At 68.0% G+C, this 18849-nt stretch overlaps 3 protein-coding genes across 3 annotated transcripts in view; 2 read left to right on the plus strand and 1 right to left on the minus strand.

The window, feature by feature from the left end:
• Positions 1-3718, minus strand: part of NPHS1 (NPHS1 adhesion molecule, nephrin) — a 41404-nt gene extending 37686 nt beyond the window's left edge. The window contains 3 exon segments of the mRNA XM_066987008.1: positions 95-274; positions 806-839; positions 3684-3718. Of these exon segments, the coding sequence (XP_066843109.1) occupies positions 95-274; positions 806-839; positions 3684-3689 (220 nt within the window). The 5' untranslated portion in view covers positions 3690-3718.
• A 2073-nt stretch (positions 3719-5791) lies between these two features.
• LOC136788437 (uncharacterized) lies at positions 5792-8538 on the plus strand. Its single transcript, XM_066986983.1, has 2 exons — positions 5792-6046; positions 7561-8538. Exons 1-2 carry the CDS (start codon positions 5798-5800, stop codon positions 7627-7629), a joined length of 318 nt encoding a protein of 105 aa, XP_066843084.1. The 5' UTR covers positions 5792-5797; the 3' UTR covers positions 7630-8538.
• A 318-nt stretch (positions 8539-8856) lies between these two features.
• On the plus strand, positions 8857-11275 carry LOC125181707 (SUMO-interacting motif-containing protein 1-like). The gene is made up of 2 exons (XM_066986982.1): positions 8857-9956; positions 10087-11275. The coding sequence occupies exon 1, from the start codon at positions 9171-9173 to the stop codon at positions 9726-9728; it is 558 nt and encodes a 185-aa protein (XP_066843083.1). The 5' UTR covers positions 8857-9170; the 3' UTR covers positions 9729-9956; positions 10087-11275.
• The last annotated feature ends 7574 nt before the right edge of the window (positions 11276-18849 follow it).

Genomic DNA, 18849 nt, shown 5'->3' on the forward strand with positions numbered 1-18849 from the left:
CGCCCCTTCCCTCCACCCCACGCCGCCCCCTGTACGACCCCGCCCCCTTTTAGCCCCTCCCCCTCGCCCCCCAAGCCCCGCCCCCCCCCCCCACCTTTCCGGGGGTCTCCGACCAATCGGTAGCGGGGGTGGGCGGGGCCGGGCGGGGCCCCCAGCAGGAGCCCGCCCCTCGCCCACTGCACGGCCCCGCCCCCCCGCACGGCGCAGCGCAGCTCCGCCTCCGCCCCCAGCGCCGCGCTCCCATTGGACGGCTCCTCCACGAAGGGCGGGGCCGCTGCGGGGGGAGGGGGGAGGGGGCGGGGCTAAAGGGAGGCCACGCCCCTTCCGTGCACCCCCAGGAGACGATCCCGCCCCCGGCGAGCCCCCGCCACCCACTGTGACCCCCCCGACCCCCCCCACCCCCGTGACCCCCGCGTGACCCCGTGACCCCCATGTGACCCCATGTGACCCCGTGACCCCCATGTGACCCCATGACCCTATGACCCCCATGTTACCCCCATGACCCCGTAACCCCCCATTTTCCCCCATGACCCCACAACCCCCCATGACCCCCCCCCCATGACCCCACGACCCCCCCATGACCCCCCATGACCCCCCCCATGACCCCCACATGACCCCATGAACCCCCCCTTTATCCCCCATAACCCCCCCTTTATCCCCCATGACCCCACAACCCCCCACCCCCATGACCCCATGACCCCCCCATGACCCCCCCATAACCCCTCCATGACCCCGTAACCCCCCCATGACCCCATGACCCCCCCCATGACCCCGTGACCCCCTCATGGCCCCGTGACCCCCTCACCTTTGACCCCGGCCAGCAGTAGGGCCAGCAGCAGCTGCAGCCCCCCCCCCCCCCCGGTCAGTGACCTCCTGGGGGGGGCCGCCCCCAAAATCGCCCCAATTCACCCCAAAATCCCCCCCCACACCCCTCCCCACCCCAAAATCCCCTGCTGGAATCCCCCCAAATGAGCCCAAATTTGCCCAAATCCCCCCCAATTCGCACCACAGCCCCCCCCCCACAGCCCCCCCAACCCCTTCCAGCCCCCCCAAATCCCCCCCCCAATCCCAAAATGACCCCAAATGACCCAGAATCGCCCCAAGTCTCCCCAAACCCCCGTGAATTCAGAGCCTGATCTTCCCCAAATTGCCCTAAAATCACCCCAAAACCACCCCCCCTCCCCAAATCCCCCTCCAAATCCCCCAAATCCCCTAAAATGATCCCAGATAACCCAAATCCCCCTCAATTCACCTCGACCGCCCCCAAAATCACCCCAAATCACCCCAAAATCACCCCAAAACCTGGGCATCGAAAAACCCCCATAAAATTCCCAAATTCCCCCTAAATCCCCCCTAAATCCCCTCGAATGCCCCTAAATGACCCCCAATCCCCCTTAAATCCCCCAAATGTCCTCAAATCCCCCCAAGTCCACCCAAATCCCCCAAATGCCCTGAAATCCCCCAAATCACCCCAAATCCCCCAAATTCCCCTGAATTCCCTCCGCAATCCCCCTAAATCCCCTCCTAAATCCCCCAGATTTCCCCAAATACCCCTTAAATCCACCCCAATTGTCCCCAAATGCCCCCTAAGTCTCCCCAAAATCCCTCCTAAGTCCCCCAAATTCCCTCCCAAATCCCCTCTAAATCCCCTAAATCCCCCCAAAATCCCCCCTTAGTCCCCCCTAAATCCTGAATTTCCCCAAATCGCCCCTAAATCCCCTAAATCCCCCCAAATCCCCCCCAAACGATGCCAGATTCCCTCCCAAATCCCCTAAATCCCCCCAAATGCTCCCCAATCCCCCCCAAATCCCCCCAGGACCCCCATTCCCCCCCCCCAGCACCCCCAATTCTGCCCTAGGACCCCCAGTTGCCCCCCCAGGACCCCCATTACCCCCCCAGGACCCCCAATTCTGCCCTAGGACCCCCAGTTGCCCCCCGCCATTACTCCCAGTACCCCCCAGTACCCCCATTTACCCCCCCAGGACCCCCATTTACCCCCCCAGGACCCCCCAATTCCCCCCCCCATTACCCTCATTCCCCCCCAGAGCCCCCAATTGCCCCCCCAGCACCCCCAGTCCCGCCCCAGTCCCTCCAGTTGCCCCCCCCAGTACCCCCATTCCCCCCCCAATCCCCCCCCAGCACCCCCAATCCCCCCCCCAGCACTCCCAGTCCCCGCCAGTCCCCCCAGTTGCCCCCCCAGTACCCCCATTCCCCCCCCAATACCCCCAATCCCCCCCCAGCACTCCCAGTCCCCCCCCAGTTCCCCCAGTTGCTCCCCCCAATCCTCCCCCAGCACTCCCAGTCCCCCCCAGTCTCCCCAATTGCCCCCCCCAGTACCCCCATTCCCCCCCCAATCCCCCCAATCCCCCCCCAGCACCCCCAATCCCCCCCCAGTCCCCCCAGTTGCTCCCCCCAGTACCCCCATTCCCCCCCCAATCCCCCCCCCAGCACTCCCAGTCCCCCCCCAGTCCCCCCAGTTGCCCCCCCCAGTACCCCCATTCCCCCCCCAATCCCCCCAATCCCCCCCCAGCACTCCCAGTCCCCCCTCAGTCCCCCCAGTTGCCCCCCCCAGTACCCCCATTCCCCCCCCAATCCCCCCAATCCCCCCCCAGCACTCCCAGTCCCCCCCCAGTCCCCCCAGTTGCTCCCCCAGTACCCCCATTCCCCCCAATCCCCCAATCCTCCCCCAGCACTCCCAGTCCCCCCCCAGTCCCCCCAGTTGCCCCCCCCAGTACCCCCATTCCCCCCCCCAATCCCCCCAATCCCCCCCCAGCACTCCCAGTCCCCCCCCAGTCCCCCCAGTTGCTCCCCCCAATCCTCCCCCAGCACTCCCAGTCCCCCCCCCAGTCTCCCCAGTTGCCCCCCCAGTACCCCCATTCCCCCCCCAATCCCCCCAATCCCCCCCCCAGCACTCCCAGTCCCCCCCCAGTCCCCCCAGTTGCCCCCCCAGTACCCCCATTGCCCCCCCCCAATCCCCCCAATCCCCCCCCAGCACTCCCAGTCCCCCCCCAGTCCCCCCAATTGCTCCCCCCAATCCCCCCCCAGCGCTCCCAGTCCCCCCCCAGTCCCCCCAATTGCCCCCCCCAGTACCCCCATTGCCTGCCCCCCCAGTACCCCCATTGCCCCCCCCAATCCCCCCAATTCCCCCCCAGCACCCCCATTCCCCCCCCAATCCCCCCAATCCCCCCACCAGCACTCCCAGTCCCCCCCCAGTCCCCCCAATTGCCCCCCCCAGTACCCCCATTCCCCCCCCCAATTCCCCCAATCCCCCCCCCAGCACTCCCAGTCCCGCCCCAGTCCCCCCAGTTGCTCCCCCCAGTCCCCCCAATTGCCCCCCCAATCCCCCCAATCCCCCCCAGCACCCCCAATCCCCCCCCAGTCTCCCCAATTGCCCCCCCCAGTACCCCCATTCCCCCCCCAATCCCCCCAATCCCCCCCCAGCACCCCCAGTCCCCCCCAGTCCCCCCAATTGCTCCCCCCAATCCCCCCCCAGCACTCCCAGTCCCCCCCCAGTCCCCCCAATTGCCCCCCCCAGTACCCCCATTGCCCCCCCCAACCCCCCCAATGACCCCCCAGCACTCCCAGTCCCCCCAGTCTCCCCAGTTGCCCCCCAATGTACCCCCAATTGCCCCCCAGCTGTCCCCCCAATACCCCCCCCAGCACCCCCAGTCCCCCCCAGTTGCCTCCATTCCGAGCGCCGGACCCAGACTGGGGGGGTTCGGGGGGGGGGGGGCAGGCTCTGGGTTGGGGAGGGAGGGGGCGGGGCCAGCCCCCCCAGCTCGACGCTGATTGGCTGAGGTGGAATGCGGGGAATGCGGGGGGGGACAGGGGACAGGGGACAGGGGACAGGGGACAGGGGACAGGGGACAGCTGGCGCCGGACAGCAGCGGGGGGGGGGAGGGCACAGGGACCCCCCCCAGGTGTCCCCAATGTCCCCGTCACCCCCCCGGTGTCCCCAAGCCCCCCCCAGGGGGTGTCCCCAAACCCCCCAGGTGTCCCCAGTGTCCCCCAGAGGTGTCCCCTGTGTCCCCCCCGCCCCCCCAGGTGCCCCCCCCCCCCCCCGCCAGTAAGTCAGGGGTCTGGGGGTCCCCAACGTCCCCAACCCCCCCCAGACGCCCCTAATGCCCCCCCCCAGATGCCCCAATGTCCCCAACCCCCCCCAGCGACCCCCCCAATGTCCCCGACCCCCCCCCAGGTGTCCCCAAATTTCCCCCCAATGTCCCCAACCCCCCCCAGTGACCCCCCAATGTCCCCAACCCCCCCCAGTGACCCCCCAATGTCCCCAACCCCCCCCAGCGACCCCCCAATGTCCCCAACCCCCCCAGCTGTCCCCCAAATCTCCCCCATGACCCCCGAATCCCCCCCCCAATTTCCCCCGCCCCCCCCAATGTCCCCCAAATCCCCCCCATGTCACCTAAAATCCCCCCCCCCCATGTGCCCAGGGGTCAGGAACTACAACTCCCACAATGCCCCATGCCCCCGCCCCACCCCCCCCGGGCACAGGCCTACATTTCCCAGCATGCCCTGCTCCCCCCCCAGCCCCCCTGCACCCCTCGCCTCCTTCAGTCCCGGCATGCCCCGGGGCCGGGCCTCGGACTCCATTTCCCATCATGCCCTGGGGAGCCCCAGGCCCCGCCCCCTCAGCCCCCTGTGTCCCAGCATGCCCCCGGGGCCGGGCCTTGGACTCCAACTCCCAGCATGCCCCAGGGACCCAATGCCCTGGACTCCATCTCCCAGCATGCCCTGTGCCCCCTTAGACCCCCTCCCCTCCCCCGTAGCATCCCATCATGCCCCTGTTTCAAGCCCTGGATTCCACCTCCCATCAACCCCTGGGGCCCCTCAGGCCCCTCCCTGTCCCTCTCGGACTCCATTTCCCATCACCCCCCCCCCCGCACCCCCTTGCCCCCAGGACTCCAACTCCCACAATCCCCTGGGGCCCTTTAGCCCCCTCCCAGCCCTGAGGACTCCATTTCCCATCATCCCCTGTGGACTCAACTCCCAGGACTCCATCTCCCGTCACCCCCCGTGCCCCTTGGGCCCCTGCACCCTCCCCCCAGGACTCCATTTCCCATCATCCCCTGCTCCCCCTCAGGCCCCTCCCTCCCAGACTGCATTTCCCACAATCCCCTGCACCCCTCAGGCCCCTGCACCCCCCCCCCGACTCCATTTCCCACAATCCCCTGCTCCCTTTCAGGCCCCTCCCTCCCAGGACTCCATCTCCCATCACCCCCCGTGCCCCTCAGGCCCCTGCACCCCCTCCAGGACTCCATTTCCCATCACCCCCCGCTCCCTTTCAGGCCCCTCCCTCCCGGACTCCATCTCCCACAATCCCCTGGGGCCCCTCAGGCCCCTCCCTCCCGGACTCCATCTCCCGTCACCCCCCGCGCCCCTCGGGCCCCTGCACCCCCCCCAGGACTCCATTTCCCATCATCCTTTGCTCCCCCTCAGGCCCCTCCCCTCCAGGACTCCATCTCCCACAATCCCCTGGGGCCCCTCAGGCCCCTGCCTCCCCCCCAGGACTCCATTTCCCATCATCCCCTGCTCCCTTTCAGGCCCCTCCCTCCCGGACTCCATCTCCCACAATCCCCTGGGGCCCCTCAGGCCCCTGCCTCCCCCCAGGACTCCATCTCCCACAATCCCCTGGGGCCGCTCAGGCCCCTGCACCCCCCCAGGACTCCATCTCCCACAACCCCCCGCGCCCCTCAGGCCCCGCCCCCCGGACTCCATCTCCCGTCGCCCCCCTCTCCCCGCTCCCCGCCCCCCTCCCCCTCCCTCCCCCTCCCCCTCCCGCTCCAAGATGGCGGCGGGCGGCGGCGGCGGCGGCGGGGCCGGGCCCGGGCGCGGGCGGTTCCCGGCGAGGCCCCCCCGGGGCCCCCCCTGGCGGCCCCCGGGGCCCCCCCGCGGCCGAGCCCCGCTGCGGGGCCCCCCCCCCGGGCCCCCGCCCCCCCCCGGCGCCGACCCCGCGCTGGGGGCGCTGCTGGGGCTGGCCCGGGGCCTGCGGAGGCTGCGGGAGCTGCTGGGGGGGGGCGAGGAGGAGGAGGAGGAGGTGGGGCTGGGGGGGGCGGGGGGGGGGCTGGGGGGGGAGATGTGGGGCTGGGGGGGGAGCTGGGGGGCCATGTGGGGCTGGGGGGGGTGGGGGGGTTGTGGGGCTGGGGGGTTGTGGGGCTGGGGGGGGAGCTGTGGGGTTGGGGGGCTGGGGGGGCATGGGGCTGGGGGGGGAGCTGTGGGGCTGGGGGGGTGTGGGGCTGGGGGAGAGGTGTGGGGCGATGTGGGGCTGGGGGGGGAGCTGTGGGGCCGGGGGGGGAGCTGTGGGGTGATGTGGGGTTGGGGGGAGCTGTGGGGCTGGGGGAGGTGTGGGGCTGGGGGGGGAGCTGTGGGGCCGGGGGGGGTGTGGGGGGGATGTGGGGCTGGGGGTTTGTGGGGCTGGGGGGGCGATGTGGGGTTGTGGGGCTGGGGGGGGAGCTGTGGGGCGACGTGGGGCTGGGGGGCTGGGGGAGCTATGGGGGGCTGGGGGAGGTGTGGGGGGAGCTGGGGGGCTGGGGGGGCACTTGGGGGTCCCAAGGGGGGCACTTGGGGGTCCCGGGGGGGGGATTTGGGGTCTGGGGGGGGGGGCGATGTGGACTTGGGGGTCCTGGGGGGCACTCGGGGGACTGGGGGCGGGCGGTTGTGGGGCCGGGGTGGCTCACGGGGGGGGCACCGATGGGGTGGGGTGGGGGTGCGGGGCGGGCCCGGGGTCCCCGCGTCACACGCGTGTGTCCCCGTGTCCCCGTGTTTGTCACACGCGTGTCACGCGTCCTGCGTGTCCCCATGTCCCCGTGTGGCGTGTCCCTGTGTCCCCGTGTCCCATGTTTGTCTTACGCGTGTCCCTGTGTCCCCTGTCCCCGCGTCGCGTGTCCCCTACTTGTCACGTGCACGTGTTCCCGTGTCACGTGTCCATGTGTCCCGTGTCCCGTGTTTGTCACACGCGTGTCCCTGCGTCGCGTGTCCCCTGCTTGTCACATGCACGTGTCCCCGTGCCACGTGTCCCATATTTGTCACATGTGTGTCCCCGTGTCCCCATGTCCCCTGTCCCCATGTCACATGTCCCCTGTTTGTCACACGCGTGTCCCCGCGTCACGTGTCCCCTCCTTGTCACGTGCACGTGTCCCCGTGTCGTGTCCCCATGTCCCATGTTTGTCACACGCGTGTCCCCGCGTCGCGTGTCCCCTACTTGTCATGTGCACGTGTCCCCGTGTCACGTGTCCATGTGTCACGTGTCCCGTGTTTGTCACACGCGTGTCCCCGTGTCCCATGTCCCCTGTTTGTCACATGCACGTGTCCCCCTGTCCCGTGTTTGTCACACGTGTGTCCCCGTGTCCCCTGTCCCCGCGTCGCGTGTCCCCTCCTTGTCACGTGCACATGTCCCCGTGTCATGTGTCCGCGTGTCCCCTGTTTGTCACACGCGTGTCCCCGTGTCCCGCGTTTGTCCCGTGTCCCCAGGGCAGCGGATTTGGGGGCGGGGCCTGGCGGGGCGGGGCCGGGTGGGCGTGGCTAACGCTGTCCCCCCCCCCCCCCCCCCAGGAGCAGTTCGGGGGCTTCCTGCCCCAGGAGGTGGCGGCGCCCGGAGCCCCGGCGCTCCCAGAGAGGTGAGGGGTGGCCGCGGCGTCCCCGGTGTCCCCAGCGTGTCCCCAACGTGTCCCCATCGTCCCCAACGCGACTCCATTGTCCCCATGTCCCCATTGTCCCCAACTTGTCCCCATTGTCCCGAACGCATCCCCATTGTCCCCATGTCCCCATTGTCCCCATGTCCCCATTGTCCCGAACGCATCCCCATCGTCCCCAACGCGTCCCCATTGTCCCCATGTCCCCACCGTGGCCCCGTTGTCCCCATTGTCCCCAGCTCGGCCCCCAACGGCCCCGTGATGTCCCCAGCCTGCCCTCGATGCCCCCAGTTTGTCCCCAGCGTCCCCAGTGAGGTCCCCAGCTCGTCCCCAGTGTCCCCAACGGGCCCCCAGTATGTCCCCAACACGCCCCCAGTATGTCCCCAACACGTCCCCGGTGACGTGCACGACGTCCCCAGCGTGTCCCCCGCAGCGTCCTCGGTGTCCCCAACCTGTCCCCGATGTCCCCAGTGGCCCCAGCGACGTCCCCAATGCCTCCAGTAACGTCCCCAACGCGTCCCTAACATCACCAACAACGTTCTCCACGTTCCCCCCGATGTCCCCAATGACATCTTCGATGTCCCCAACGTCCCCCGTGACGTCCCCAACACGTGCCCAACATCCCTGGCGGCGTCCTCGTGTCCCCAGCATCCCTAGCGATGTCCCCGACGCGTCCCCAACACCCCCAGTGGTGTCCCCAACGTGTCCCCAACAATGTCCCCAATGCCACCGATGAGATCTCTGATGTCCCCGACGTGTCTCCAATGTCCCCAACACCCCAGTGATGTCCCCAACACGTCCCCAACACCCCCAATGATGGACCCAACGTGTCCCCAACACCCTCAACGTGTCCCCAATGCCCCCAATGATGTCCCCAACCCATCCCCAACGTCCCCAATGCCTCCCCAACGCCCCCACTGATGCCCCCAACGCGTCCCCAATGCCCCCAACGTGTCCCCAACATGTCCCCAACGCCCCCACTGATGCCCCCAACACCCTCAATGTCCCCAATGATGCCCCCAACGCGTCCCCAACACCTGCAACACGTCCCCAATGCCCCCAGTGGTGCCCCCAACGTGTCCCCGACGCGTCCCCGACGCGTCCCCAACGCCCCCAATGATGCCCCCAACGCTCCCCTCTCTCTTTCCCACAGGTGCCCCCACCGCCGCGCCCCCCACCGCCCGCCCCCGCCCCCAGCGAGGACCCCGAGCCCCCCCCCGACCCCCAGCACCTCCCGACGCCCCCGGGGAGGGGCGGCCACCGGGGCCTCCCCTGCGCCTCCGCTACGGCCCCAAGACCCGGCGCCTGCGCAGCACTGCCGCCGCCTCTTCCTCCTCCTCCTCCTCTCCGCGATGGCGGGCCGCGGGCCGCCCCCCGGCGGGACAACGGTGACGACGACGACGACCGCGACGGTGACAACGAGGGGACAACGTCCCTCCTCCTCGTCCCCCAGCTCCGGTCCCGGCGCAGCAGCGGCGGCGGCGGCGGCGCCGGCAGGGCCCGTTACTGCGGCGCCTGCGGCAGTTCGTCATGCCCCTCGTTAGCGCCCGCTCCTCCCGCCCCCATCCGGCCCCCCGGCGCTTCGCGGCCGAAGGGGACACCTTGGGGACACGGCCGCCGGGCGGGGACGGGCCCACGGCCACCGGGGACGAGGCGGCGGGCGGCGGTGACGAGACGGCGGTCATCGGGGACGAGACGACGAAGCCTGGGGACGGCCCGATGACCCTTGGGGACGGCCCGATGACCCTTGGGGACATCCCAGTGACCCTTGGGGACGTCCCAGTGACCCTTGGGGACGTCCCGATGACCCTCGATGATGTCCCGATGACCCTTGGAGACAAGCCAGTGATCCTCGATGACATCCCAGCGCCCCTCGATGGCATCTCGATGGCCCTTGGTGACAAGCCGGCGACCCTCGTTGACGTCCCCGCGACCCTCGTTGACGTCCCCGCGACCCTCGTTGACGTCCCCATGACCCTCGATGACATCCCGATGACCCTTGGTGACATCCCCATGACCCTCGATGACATCCCCATGACTCTTGACAAGCCAGCGACCCTCGGTGGACATCCCAGCGACCCTCGGTGACAACCCAGCGCCCTTCGGTGACAACCCCACGACCCTCGGTGACATTCCAGTGCCCCTTGGTGTCAACCCAACGCCCGTCAGTGACACCCCAAAGACCCTTGGTGACAACCCAGCGCCCCTTGGTGGCATCCCCAGCGCCCCTCGGGGACAACCCAACGACCCTCGGGGACAACCCAACGCCACCCGGTGACACCAGGCCACCCCCAGGTGACACCAGGCCACCCTCAGGTAACGCCACACCACCCCTAGGTGACACCAAACCCCTCTAGGTAGGACACCTCAAACTCCCCTTGGTGTCCCCAAGCCACCCCTTGGTGTCCCCATGCCCCCCCTTGGTGACACCATGCCCCCCCCCCAGGTGACAACCCCGCGCCACCGCGGGCCGGTGACAAAGGGACGTCCTCCGGGCGCCGCTGGCCGCCGGCCTCCTCTTCCTCGCCGCCTTCCTCCTCCTCCTCGCCACCGTCCCCGGCGGTGGCACCGGTGGCCGTCCCCCGCCGGGCCATCCTGCGCGAGGCCACCTTCCGCCTGGACCTCGCTGCGGCGCGACGGGGACGCCACGGGGACGCTCAGGGACCCTCAAGTGGCGCTTGGGGACACCACGGGGACACCTGGGAACCCCACGGTGGCATCTGGGGACGCCACGGGACGCTTGGGGACACCACAGTGGCGCCTGGGAACCCCGCGGTGGCGTTTGGGGACACCGTGGTGGCGTCCGGGGACACCATGGTGACACTTGGGGACCCCGGCATGGCATTTGGGGACCCCGCGATGGCGTTTGGGGACCCCATGATGGCAACTTGGGGACACCACGTCAACGCTCGGTGACACCCCGGTGACACTCGGGGACCCCCCTGCCAACCCTAAACCCACCGTGGCCACTCCTTGGGGACCCCAAAATGACCCCTGGGGACCCCGAAGTGACATCTGGGGACCCCAAAACCGCCCCCTGGGGACCCTAAAATGATGCTCGGGGACCCCAAAGTGACACTTGGGGACCCCAAAACCTCCCTCAGGGTCCCCAAAACCCCCCTCGGGGTCCCCAAAACCACCCTCGGGGACCCCAGGACGACCCCCGGGGACCCCAAAACGACCCCCAGGACCCCAAAGTGACCCTTGGGGACCCCGAAGTGACCCTCGGGGACCCCAAGCCCCCCCCCGGCGCCCCCTTGCTGCGCGCCCCCGCTTCACGGCCAGCGCCGCCCACCTGCGCATCTACCAGTCCCTGGGGGACGGGGACAGGGACACCGAGGCCACCGCCGGCGGTGACGCTGCCACCACCGAGGCCACCGGCGGCGCCCGGCGCCCGCTGCCCCCCGCCAACCACTTGGCCCTGCCCCACCCGGGTCCCGGCGGTCGGGGACGGCGCCGGGGACATCGAGGACGGCGTCGGGGACGTTGGGGACGGCGTCGGGGACATCGAGGACGGCGTCGGGGACGCCGTCGGGGACATCGGGGACGCGCTGAGCGGCATGGACAGGGTGTGTACAGCCTGCTGAGCCGCGCCAAGGTGCAGCTCTACCAGATCGACCAGCGGCGCGCCCCCGGTGAGCCCCCCACCTTGGGGACACTTGGGGACACTTGGGGACACTTGGGGACACATTTGGGATGGCCACCGGCCCTACTTGGGGGTGGTTTTGGGGCGGTCAAGAGGGGTTGGGGGGCTTTTGGGGACACCAAAATAATTGGTTGGACCCTTTAGGGGACATCCAAGTCACCTTGGGGACATTTGGGGGCACTTGGGGACATGTGGGGACACTAAATAGGATGGCCGTGGCCTCTTTTGGGGTGATTTGGGGCTGTTTTGGGGTGCTCAAGAGGGGTTGGCAGGCTTTTGGGGACACCAAAATGTTTGGTGGGACTCTTCGGGGACATCCAGGTCACCTTGGGGACATTTGGGGACACTTGGGGACCCTTTAGGGGACATCTGAGTCACCTTGGGGACATTTGGTGACACATTTGGGTTGGCCACGGCCCTACTTGGGGTGGTTAAGAGGGTTTGGGGGATCTTTTGGGGACACCAAAATGTTTGGTGGGGTCTTGGGGGACATCCAGGTCACCCTGGGGACATTTGGGGACGCTTGGAGACCTTTAAGGGACATCTAAGTCACTTTAGGGACATTTGGGGACACATTTGGGATGGCCACGGCCCTACTTGGGGTGGTTTTGGGGTGGTCAGAGAGGGGTTGGGGGGCTTTTAGGGACACCAAAATGTTTGGTGGGACCCTTAGGGGACATCCAGGTCACCTTTGGGGACATCCAAGTCACCTTGGGGACATTTGGGGGCACTTGGGGACATTTGGGGACACCTTGGGATGGCCACGGCCCTTTTTTGGGGTGGTTTGGGGCTGTTTTGGGGTGTTCAAGAGGGGCCGGGGGGCTTTTGGGGACACCCAAATGCTCGGTGGGACCCTTTAGGGGACATTTGGGGACACCTGGGGACAGCTCGGTCCCTTTAGGGGACACCGGGGCCCTTTTTGGGGGTGGTTTTGGGGTGGTTTTGGGGTGGTTTTGGGGTTCTTCAGGGCTGTCTCGCCCCCCAGGTCCCTTTGGGGACGGGGTGGCCGCGCGCTCACCGTGTCCCCAATGTCCCCCCCCCCAGGTGTCACCGGGGCCGCAGGAGGAACCCGAGGAGCCCGAGGAGGGACCCCCGGGGACCCCCAGGTGGGTGCGGGGACAGTGGGAGGGGGGCGGGGGGGTCCCTGTGCGTCCCCCTCTGTGTCCCCGTGTCCCCTGGGTGTCCCCGTGTCCCCCCTCTGTCCCCCCGTGTCCCCGGTGCCCCCGTCTTTTGTTCCCGTGACCCCGATGTCCCCATTGTCCCGTTCCCGATACCCCAATGTCCCCATGTCCCTTGTCCCCTTGTTCTCGTGTCCCCCTCACTGTCACGTTCCCGATACCCCAGTGTCCCCATGTCCCCAATGTCCCCATGTCCCTTGTCCCCTTGTTCTCGTGTCCCCAACGTTGTCCTGTTCCCGATACCCCAATGTCCCCGTGTCCCCAATGTCCCCATGTCCCTTGTCCCCTTGTTCTTGTGTCCCCAACGTTGTCCTGTTCCCGATACCCCAATGTCCCCATGTCCCCATTGTCCCGCTTCCCGATACCCCAATGTCCCCAATGTCCCCATTGTCCTGTTCCCGACACCCCAATGTCCCCGTGTCCCCAATGTCCCCACGTCCCTTTGTCCCCTTGTTCTTGTGTCCCCAACGTTGTCCCGTTCCCGATACCCCAATGTCCCCATGTCCCCATTGTCCCGTTCCCGATACCCCAATGTCCCCAATGTCCCCATTGTCCCGTTCCCGACACCCCAATGTCCCCGTGTCCCCAATGTCCCCACGTCCCTTGTCCCCTTGTTCTCGTGTCCCCAACATTGTCCTGTTCCCGATACCCCAATGTCCCCATGTCCCCATTGTCCTGTTCCCGACACCCCAATGTTCCCGTGTCCCCAATGTCCCCATGTCCCTTGTCCCCTTGTGCTCGTGTCCCCCTCACTGTCACGTTCCCGATACCCCAATGTCCCCGTGTCCCCAATGTCCCCATGTCCCCATTGTCCCGTTCCCGACACCCCAGTGTCCCCATGTCCCCAGTGTTGTCGTGTTCTCGATGTGCCAATGTCCCCATGTCCCCATCGCTGTCACCTCCCCATGTCCTGATGTCCCCATGTCCCCACGTCCCCCTCGCTGTCACGTTCCCGATGTCCCCCTGTCCCAATGTCCCCTCTGTCCCGATGTCCCCCTGGCCCTGATGTCCCCATATCATGATGTCCCCATGTTCCTGATGTCCCCATGTTCCTGATGTCCCAATGTCCCCACGTTCCCGATGTCCCCGTGTCCCCACCACTGTCACCTTCCCGATGTCCCCGTGTCCCCATGTGCCCATATCACGATGTCCCCGTGTCCCCACGTCCCCACGTTCCCCGATGTCCCATCGCTGTGACGTCCCCGATGTCCCCATCGCCGTGACGTTCCCAATGTCCCCGAATCCCGATGTCCCCAACACCCCCCCATGGCCCCATATGTCCCCATGTCCCCATAGCCCCGTACTCCCCAATGTCCCCCCGTGTCCCCCCGTGTCCCCCGATGTCCCCATATCCCCCCCATGTCCCCCCATATCCCCCCACGTCCCCATGTCCCCCATATCCCCCCCACGTCCCCGTGTCCCCCCACGTCCCCCCAATGTCCCCACGTCCCCCGTGTCCCCCCACCCTGACGCCGTGTCCCCCCCCCCCCAGGCTCGGCGCCCCCCGCCCCGTTCCCGCCCGCCCTGCTGCGGGGCAGAGCTCCCCGGCCCCGACCCCGATCCCGATCCCGATCCCGGCCCCAGGCTCGGCGCCCGGCCCCCCCGCGGGCGGGCGTCGCCCCCACGACGGTACGGGGTCGGGGGGCGGGGGGGGGGGGGGGTTGGGGACATTTTGGGGGGACACTGGGGACGTTTGGGGTATGGGGGGCGCTGGGGGATATGGGGTCGTTGGGGTGTGGGGGGATATGGGGGCATGGGGGGATGTGGGGTCATGGGGGGGGATATGGGGACATTTGGGGTATGGGGGGCATTGGGGGTATGGGGGGGACATGGGGACATTGGGGGGATCGGGGGACATTGGGGATATGGGGACATCGGGCTATGGGGGGACGTGGGGTTAGGGGGACATTTGGGGGGCTAGGGGGATGTGGGGGGGTGGAGGGACATCGGGGGGGGGCGGGGGGTATGGGGTCGTTGGGATATGGGGACATGGGACTGGGGGGACGTGGGGAATAAGGGGATGGGGGGGATATAGGGGAATGGAGGGGGGTATGGGGGACATGGGGGGACACGGGGGGGGACGCGGTGTGACGGAGGCTACGGGGTCCCCGTAGCGGGGAGGGGGCCCCCCTAATCCCCAAATCCTCCCCCCCCCCAGACACCTCCTCCGCCTCCTCCGCCGAGGGCTCGCGCCCCAAACGCCCGCGGGGCGAAGGCGGGGGGGCTCGGCGGGGTCTCTCCCGACCCCCCCCTCCCCGAGCCCCCTCCCCGGGCCCCCCAGGCTCCCCCCGGCGCGGCGACCCCGGAAGAACCGGCAGGCGCGGTGCGGGCGCTGCCGGGGGTGCCGCCGGCTCCAGGACTGCGCCGCCTGCCCCAACTGCCGGGACAAACCCAAATTCGGGGGGCCCAACACCAAGAAGCAGTGCTGCGTGTGAGTGCCGGGGCACCCCGAAACCCTACAAGGGGGCCCCAAACCCTACAAGGGGCCCCAGGTCCCCTAGGGACCCCAAAAGCCATAGGGGAGCCCGAAAGGGCTTTGGGGTCCTTGTTGGGTGCCGGGGATTTGTACCCCAAAGTGGTGGGGATCCTATAATTGGGGAGCAGAATGGGGGACCCCAAAACCCTACAAGGGAACCCCAAACCCTACAAGGGGCCCCAAAAGCCATAGGGGATCCTGAAAGGTCTTTGGGGTCCTTGCTGGATGCCTGGGTTTTATCCCAAAGTGATGGGGATCCTATAATTGGGGAGCAGAATGGGGACCCCGAAACCCTACAAGGGGGCCCCAAACCCTACAAGGGCACCCCAAGTCCCTAAGGGACCCCAAAAGCCGTAGGGGAGCCCCAAAGGGCTTTGGGGTCCTTGCTGGGTGCCGGGGACTTATCCTATAGTAATAGGGACCCTAAAATGGGGGGGGGGTTCCCCGAAGGCTCCCGGGGGACCCCAAAACTCCTGGGGGCCCCTGACCCCCCAGGGCCCCCCCTGATCCCCCCTGTGCCCCCCCCCCCCCAGGTACCGCAAGTGTGACAAGATCGAGGCGCGCAAGATGGAGGCGGCTGGCGCGGAAAGGTGGGGGCCGGGGGGGGTATGGGGGCTATAGGGGCCGGGGGGCTATAGGGGCCAGGGGACCTATGGGGGCTATAGGGGCTATAGAGGTCTTGGGACCTGTGGGGGCTATAGGGGCTATAGGGGGCTGTGGGGGCCATGGGACCTATGGGGGCCGTAGGGGCTAGGGGCCGTGGGGGCTATGGGGGCCGTGGGACCTATGGGGGCCGTGGGACCTATGGGGGCTATAGGGGCTGTGGGACCTGTGGGGGCTATAGGGGAGGGGGCTGTGGGGGCCATAGGGGGCTATAGGGGCGTGGGAGGCTGTGGGACTTATGGGGGCTATAGGGGCTATAGAGGTCTTGGGACCTGTGGGGGCTATAGGGGCTATAGGGGGCTGTGGGGGCCATGGGACCTATGGGGGCTGTAGGGGCTATAGGGGCCGTGGGACCTATGGGGGCCGTGGGGGCTATAGGGGCTGTGGAACCTATGGGGGCTATAGGGGCCTTGGAACCTGTAGGGGGTGTAGGGGCTGTGGGACCCATAGGGGCTATAGGGGTCATGGGGCCTGTGGGGGCCATGGGGGCTGGAGGGCCTGTGGGGACCCATGGGAGCTATAGGGGCTGAAGGGGATTATAGGGGCCGTGGGATGTATGAGGGCTGGGGGGGGTGCTATAGGGGCCATGGGGGCTATAGGGGCTGGAGGGAGGACCTATGGGGGCTGTGGGGGCTATAGGGGCTGTGGAACCTATGGGGGCTATAGGGGCTGTGGGGGCTGTAGGGGCCTTGGGATCTGTAGGTGCTATAGGGGGCTGTAGGGGCTGTGGGACCTATGGGGGGCATGGGGAGCTAAAGGGACATGGGGGCTATGAGGGCTATAGGGGCTGGGAGGCCTATAGGGGGCCGTGGGGGCTATAGGGGCCTTGGGGGGCCATAGGGGGTTATGGAGGGGTGTATAGGGGCTGTGGGGGCTATGGGGGGCTCTAATGTCTATAGGGAGCCATGGGGGCTATAGGGCCTGTAGGGGGCCATGGAGGGCTACAGGGAGCTATGGGGGTTATAGGGGGCCATATGGGGTTACTGGGGCTCTGGGGGGCTATAGGTTTCCATAGGGCCTCTGGGGAGCTGTGGAAGTCTGTAGGGGCTTTGGGGGAGGGGGCTATAGGGCTGTGGGGTTCTATAGGGGCTGTAGGGAGCCGTGGGGGGCTATAGGGTCCGTGGGAGGCTCTAGGGCTCTATAGCAGCCATAGGGAGCTGTGAGCTGGTCTTATAGGGCCGCACGGGGCGTGAGGGCCCCTACGCGGGCCCCGTGCGGGGTGTTGGGGGACCTATGGGACCCCATAGGGTTGGTGTGGGGCCCTGCGGGACGTTATGGGGTGGGGGGGTAGGTATGGAGCACGTGGGGCACGTCGGGGGCCTGCGGGTCCATATGGGGTTCGTATAGGGGCCTGAGAGGGCTGTGTGGGGTCTGGGGGCTTTATAGGGGCATATGGGGCCATATGGGGCCATATGGGACGCTGGGGGGTCTGGGGAGTCCCGTGGGGCAGTGGGGGGCCTATGGGGCCATACGGGTTATTGGAGGGGGTGGAACCCTATGGGGCCATATGGGGTAGTAGGGGGTCTACGGGGGCCTATGGGGTATTGGGGGGTCCTTGGGGTCCTATGGGGCCCTATGGGAGACATCATGGGGTCTGTGGGGCCCTATGGGGTGTTGGGGGGTCCACGGGGTCCTATAGGGTAATGTGGGGGCTGTGGGGTCCCAGGGCCCTATGGGACATTATGGGGTCTGTGGGGTCCTATGGGGTGTTGGGGGGGGTCCGTGGGGTCCTATCTATGGGATATTTGGGGGTCCGTGGGGTCCTATGGGGTATTGGGGGTCCATGGGGTCCTATGGGGTAATGGGGGGTCCGTGGGGTCCTATAGGGTGTTGGGGGCTCCTATGGAACCCTATGGGGCCATATGGGGTGTTAGGGGGCCTCTGGGGTCCTATGGGGTGTTGGGGGGTCTGTGGACCCCTATGGGGCCATATGGGACATTAGGGGGTCCGTGGGGTCCTATGGGGTATTGGGGGGTCCATGGGGTCCTATGGGGTAATGGGGATCTGTGGGATCCCTATAGGGTGTTGGGGGGCCTATGGAACCCTATGGGGCCATATGGGGTGTTAGGGGGCCTCTGGGGTCCTATGGGGTGTTGGGGGGTCCGTGGCATCCTATGGGGTGTTGGGGGGGGTTGTGGAACCCTATGGGGCCATATGGGACATCAGGGGGTCTGTGGGGTCCTATGGGATATGTGGGGGATCTGTGGGATCCTAGGGTGTTTTGGGGGCCTACGGAACCCTATGGGGCCGTATGGGGTATTAGGGGGTCTTTGGGGTCCTATGGGGTGTTGGGGGGGATCGTGGGGCCCTATGGGGACATTTGGGGGTTTGTGGGGTCCTACGGGGTATTGGGGGGTCCCTGGGGTCTTGTGGGGTAATGGGGGATCTGTGGGGCCATATGGGACATTAGGGGGGTCTGTGGGGTCCTATGGGGTGCTGGGGGGACCGTGGGGTCCTATGGGGCCATTAGGGGGTCTGTGCGGTGCTATGGGGTGGGGGGTCCCCCGGGGCCCTATAGGACATGAGGGGGATCCTTGGGGTCCTATGGGGTATTGGGGGGTCCCCGGGGCCCCTATGGGGTGGGGTCCCTGGGGTCCTGTGGGGTAATGGGGGATCTGTGGGGCCATATGGGACATTAGGGGGGTCTGTGGGGTCCTATGGGGTCCTATGGGGCCATATGGGGTAGGGGGGGGGATCCCATAGGACATGAGGGGGATCCTTGGGGTCCTATGGGGTATTGGGGGGGTCCCCCTATGGGGGGGGTATTGGGGGGTCCCTGGGGTCCTGTGGGGGGGATCTGCCATGGGACATTATGGGGTCTGTGGGGTCCCGTCCTATGGGGCCATATGGGGTATCGGGGGGTCCCCCCGGACATTTGGGCCCCGGCCCCGGGGTCTCTCGGGGCCGGTGGGGACGCCCCGGGCCGTGCACTGCCCCTCCCCCACCGGTGTCCCTCTCCCCCCCCAGGGTCCTCCCCCCCAGGTGTCCCCTTCCGGTGTCCCCTCCCCCCAGGTGTCCCCTCCCCCCAGGTGTCCCCTCCCCCCAGGTGTCCCCTCCCCAGGTGTCCCCTCCCCCCAGTCCCCCCCCCCAGGTGTCCCTCCCCCAGGCTCCCCCAGGCCCAGGTGTCCCCTCCCCCCAGGTGTCCCCTCCCCCCAGGTGTCCCCTCAGGTGTCCCCAGGTGTCCCCTCCCCCAGGTGTCCCTCCCGAGGTGCCCTCCCCCGGCCACATGGTCCCCGAGCAGGGACA

This window comes from Anser cygnoides, chromosome 37 (assembly GCF_040182565.1).
Source record: "Anser cygnoides isolate HZ-2024a breed goose chromosome 37, Taihu_goose_T2T_genome, whole genome shotgun sequence".
Taxonomy (NCBI): domain Eukaryota; kingdom Metazoa; phylum Chordata; class Aves; order Anseriformes; family Anatidae; genus Anser; species Anser cygnoides.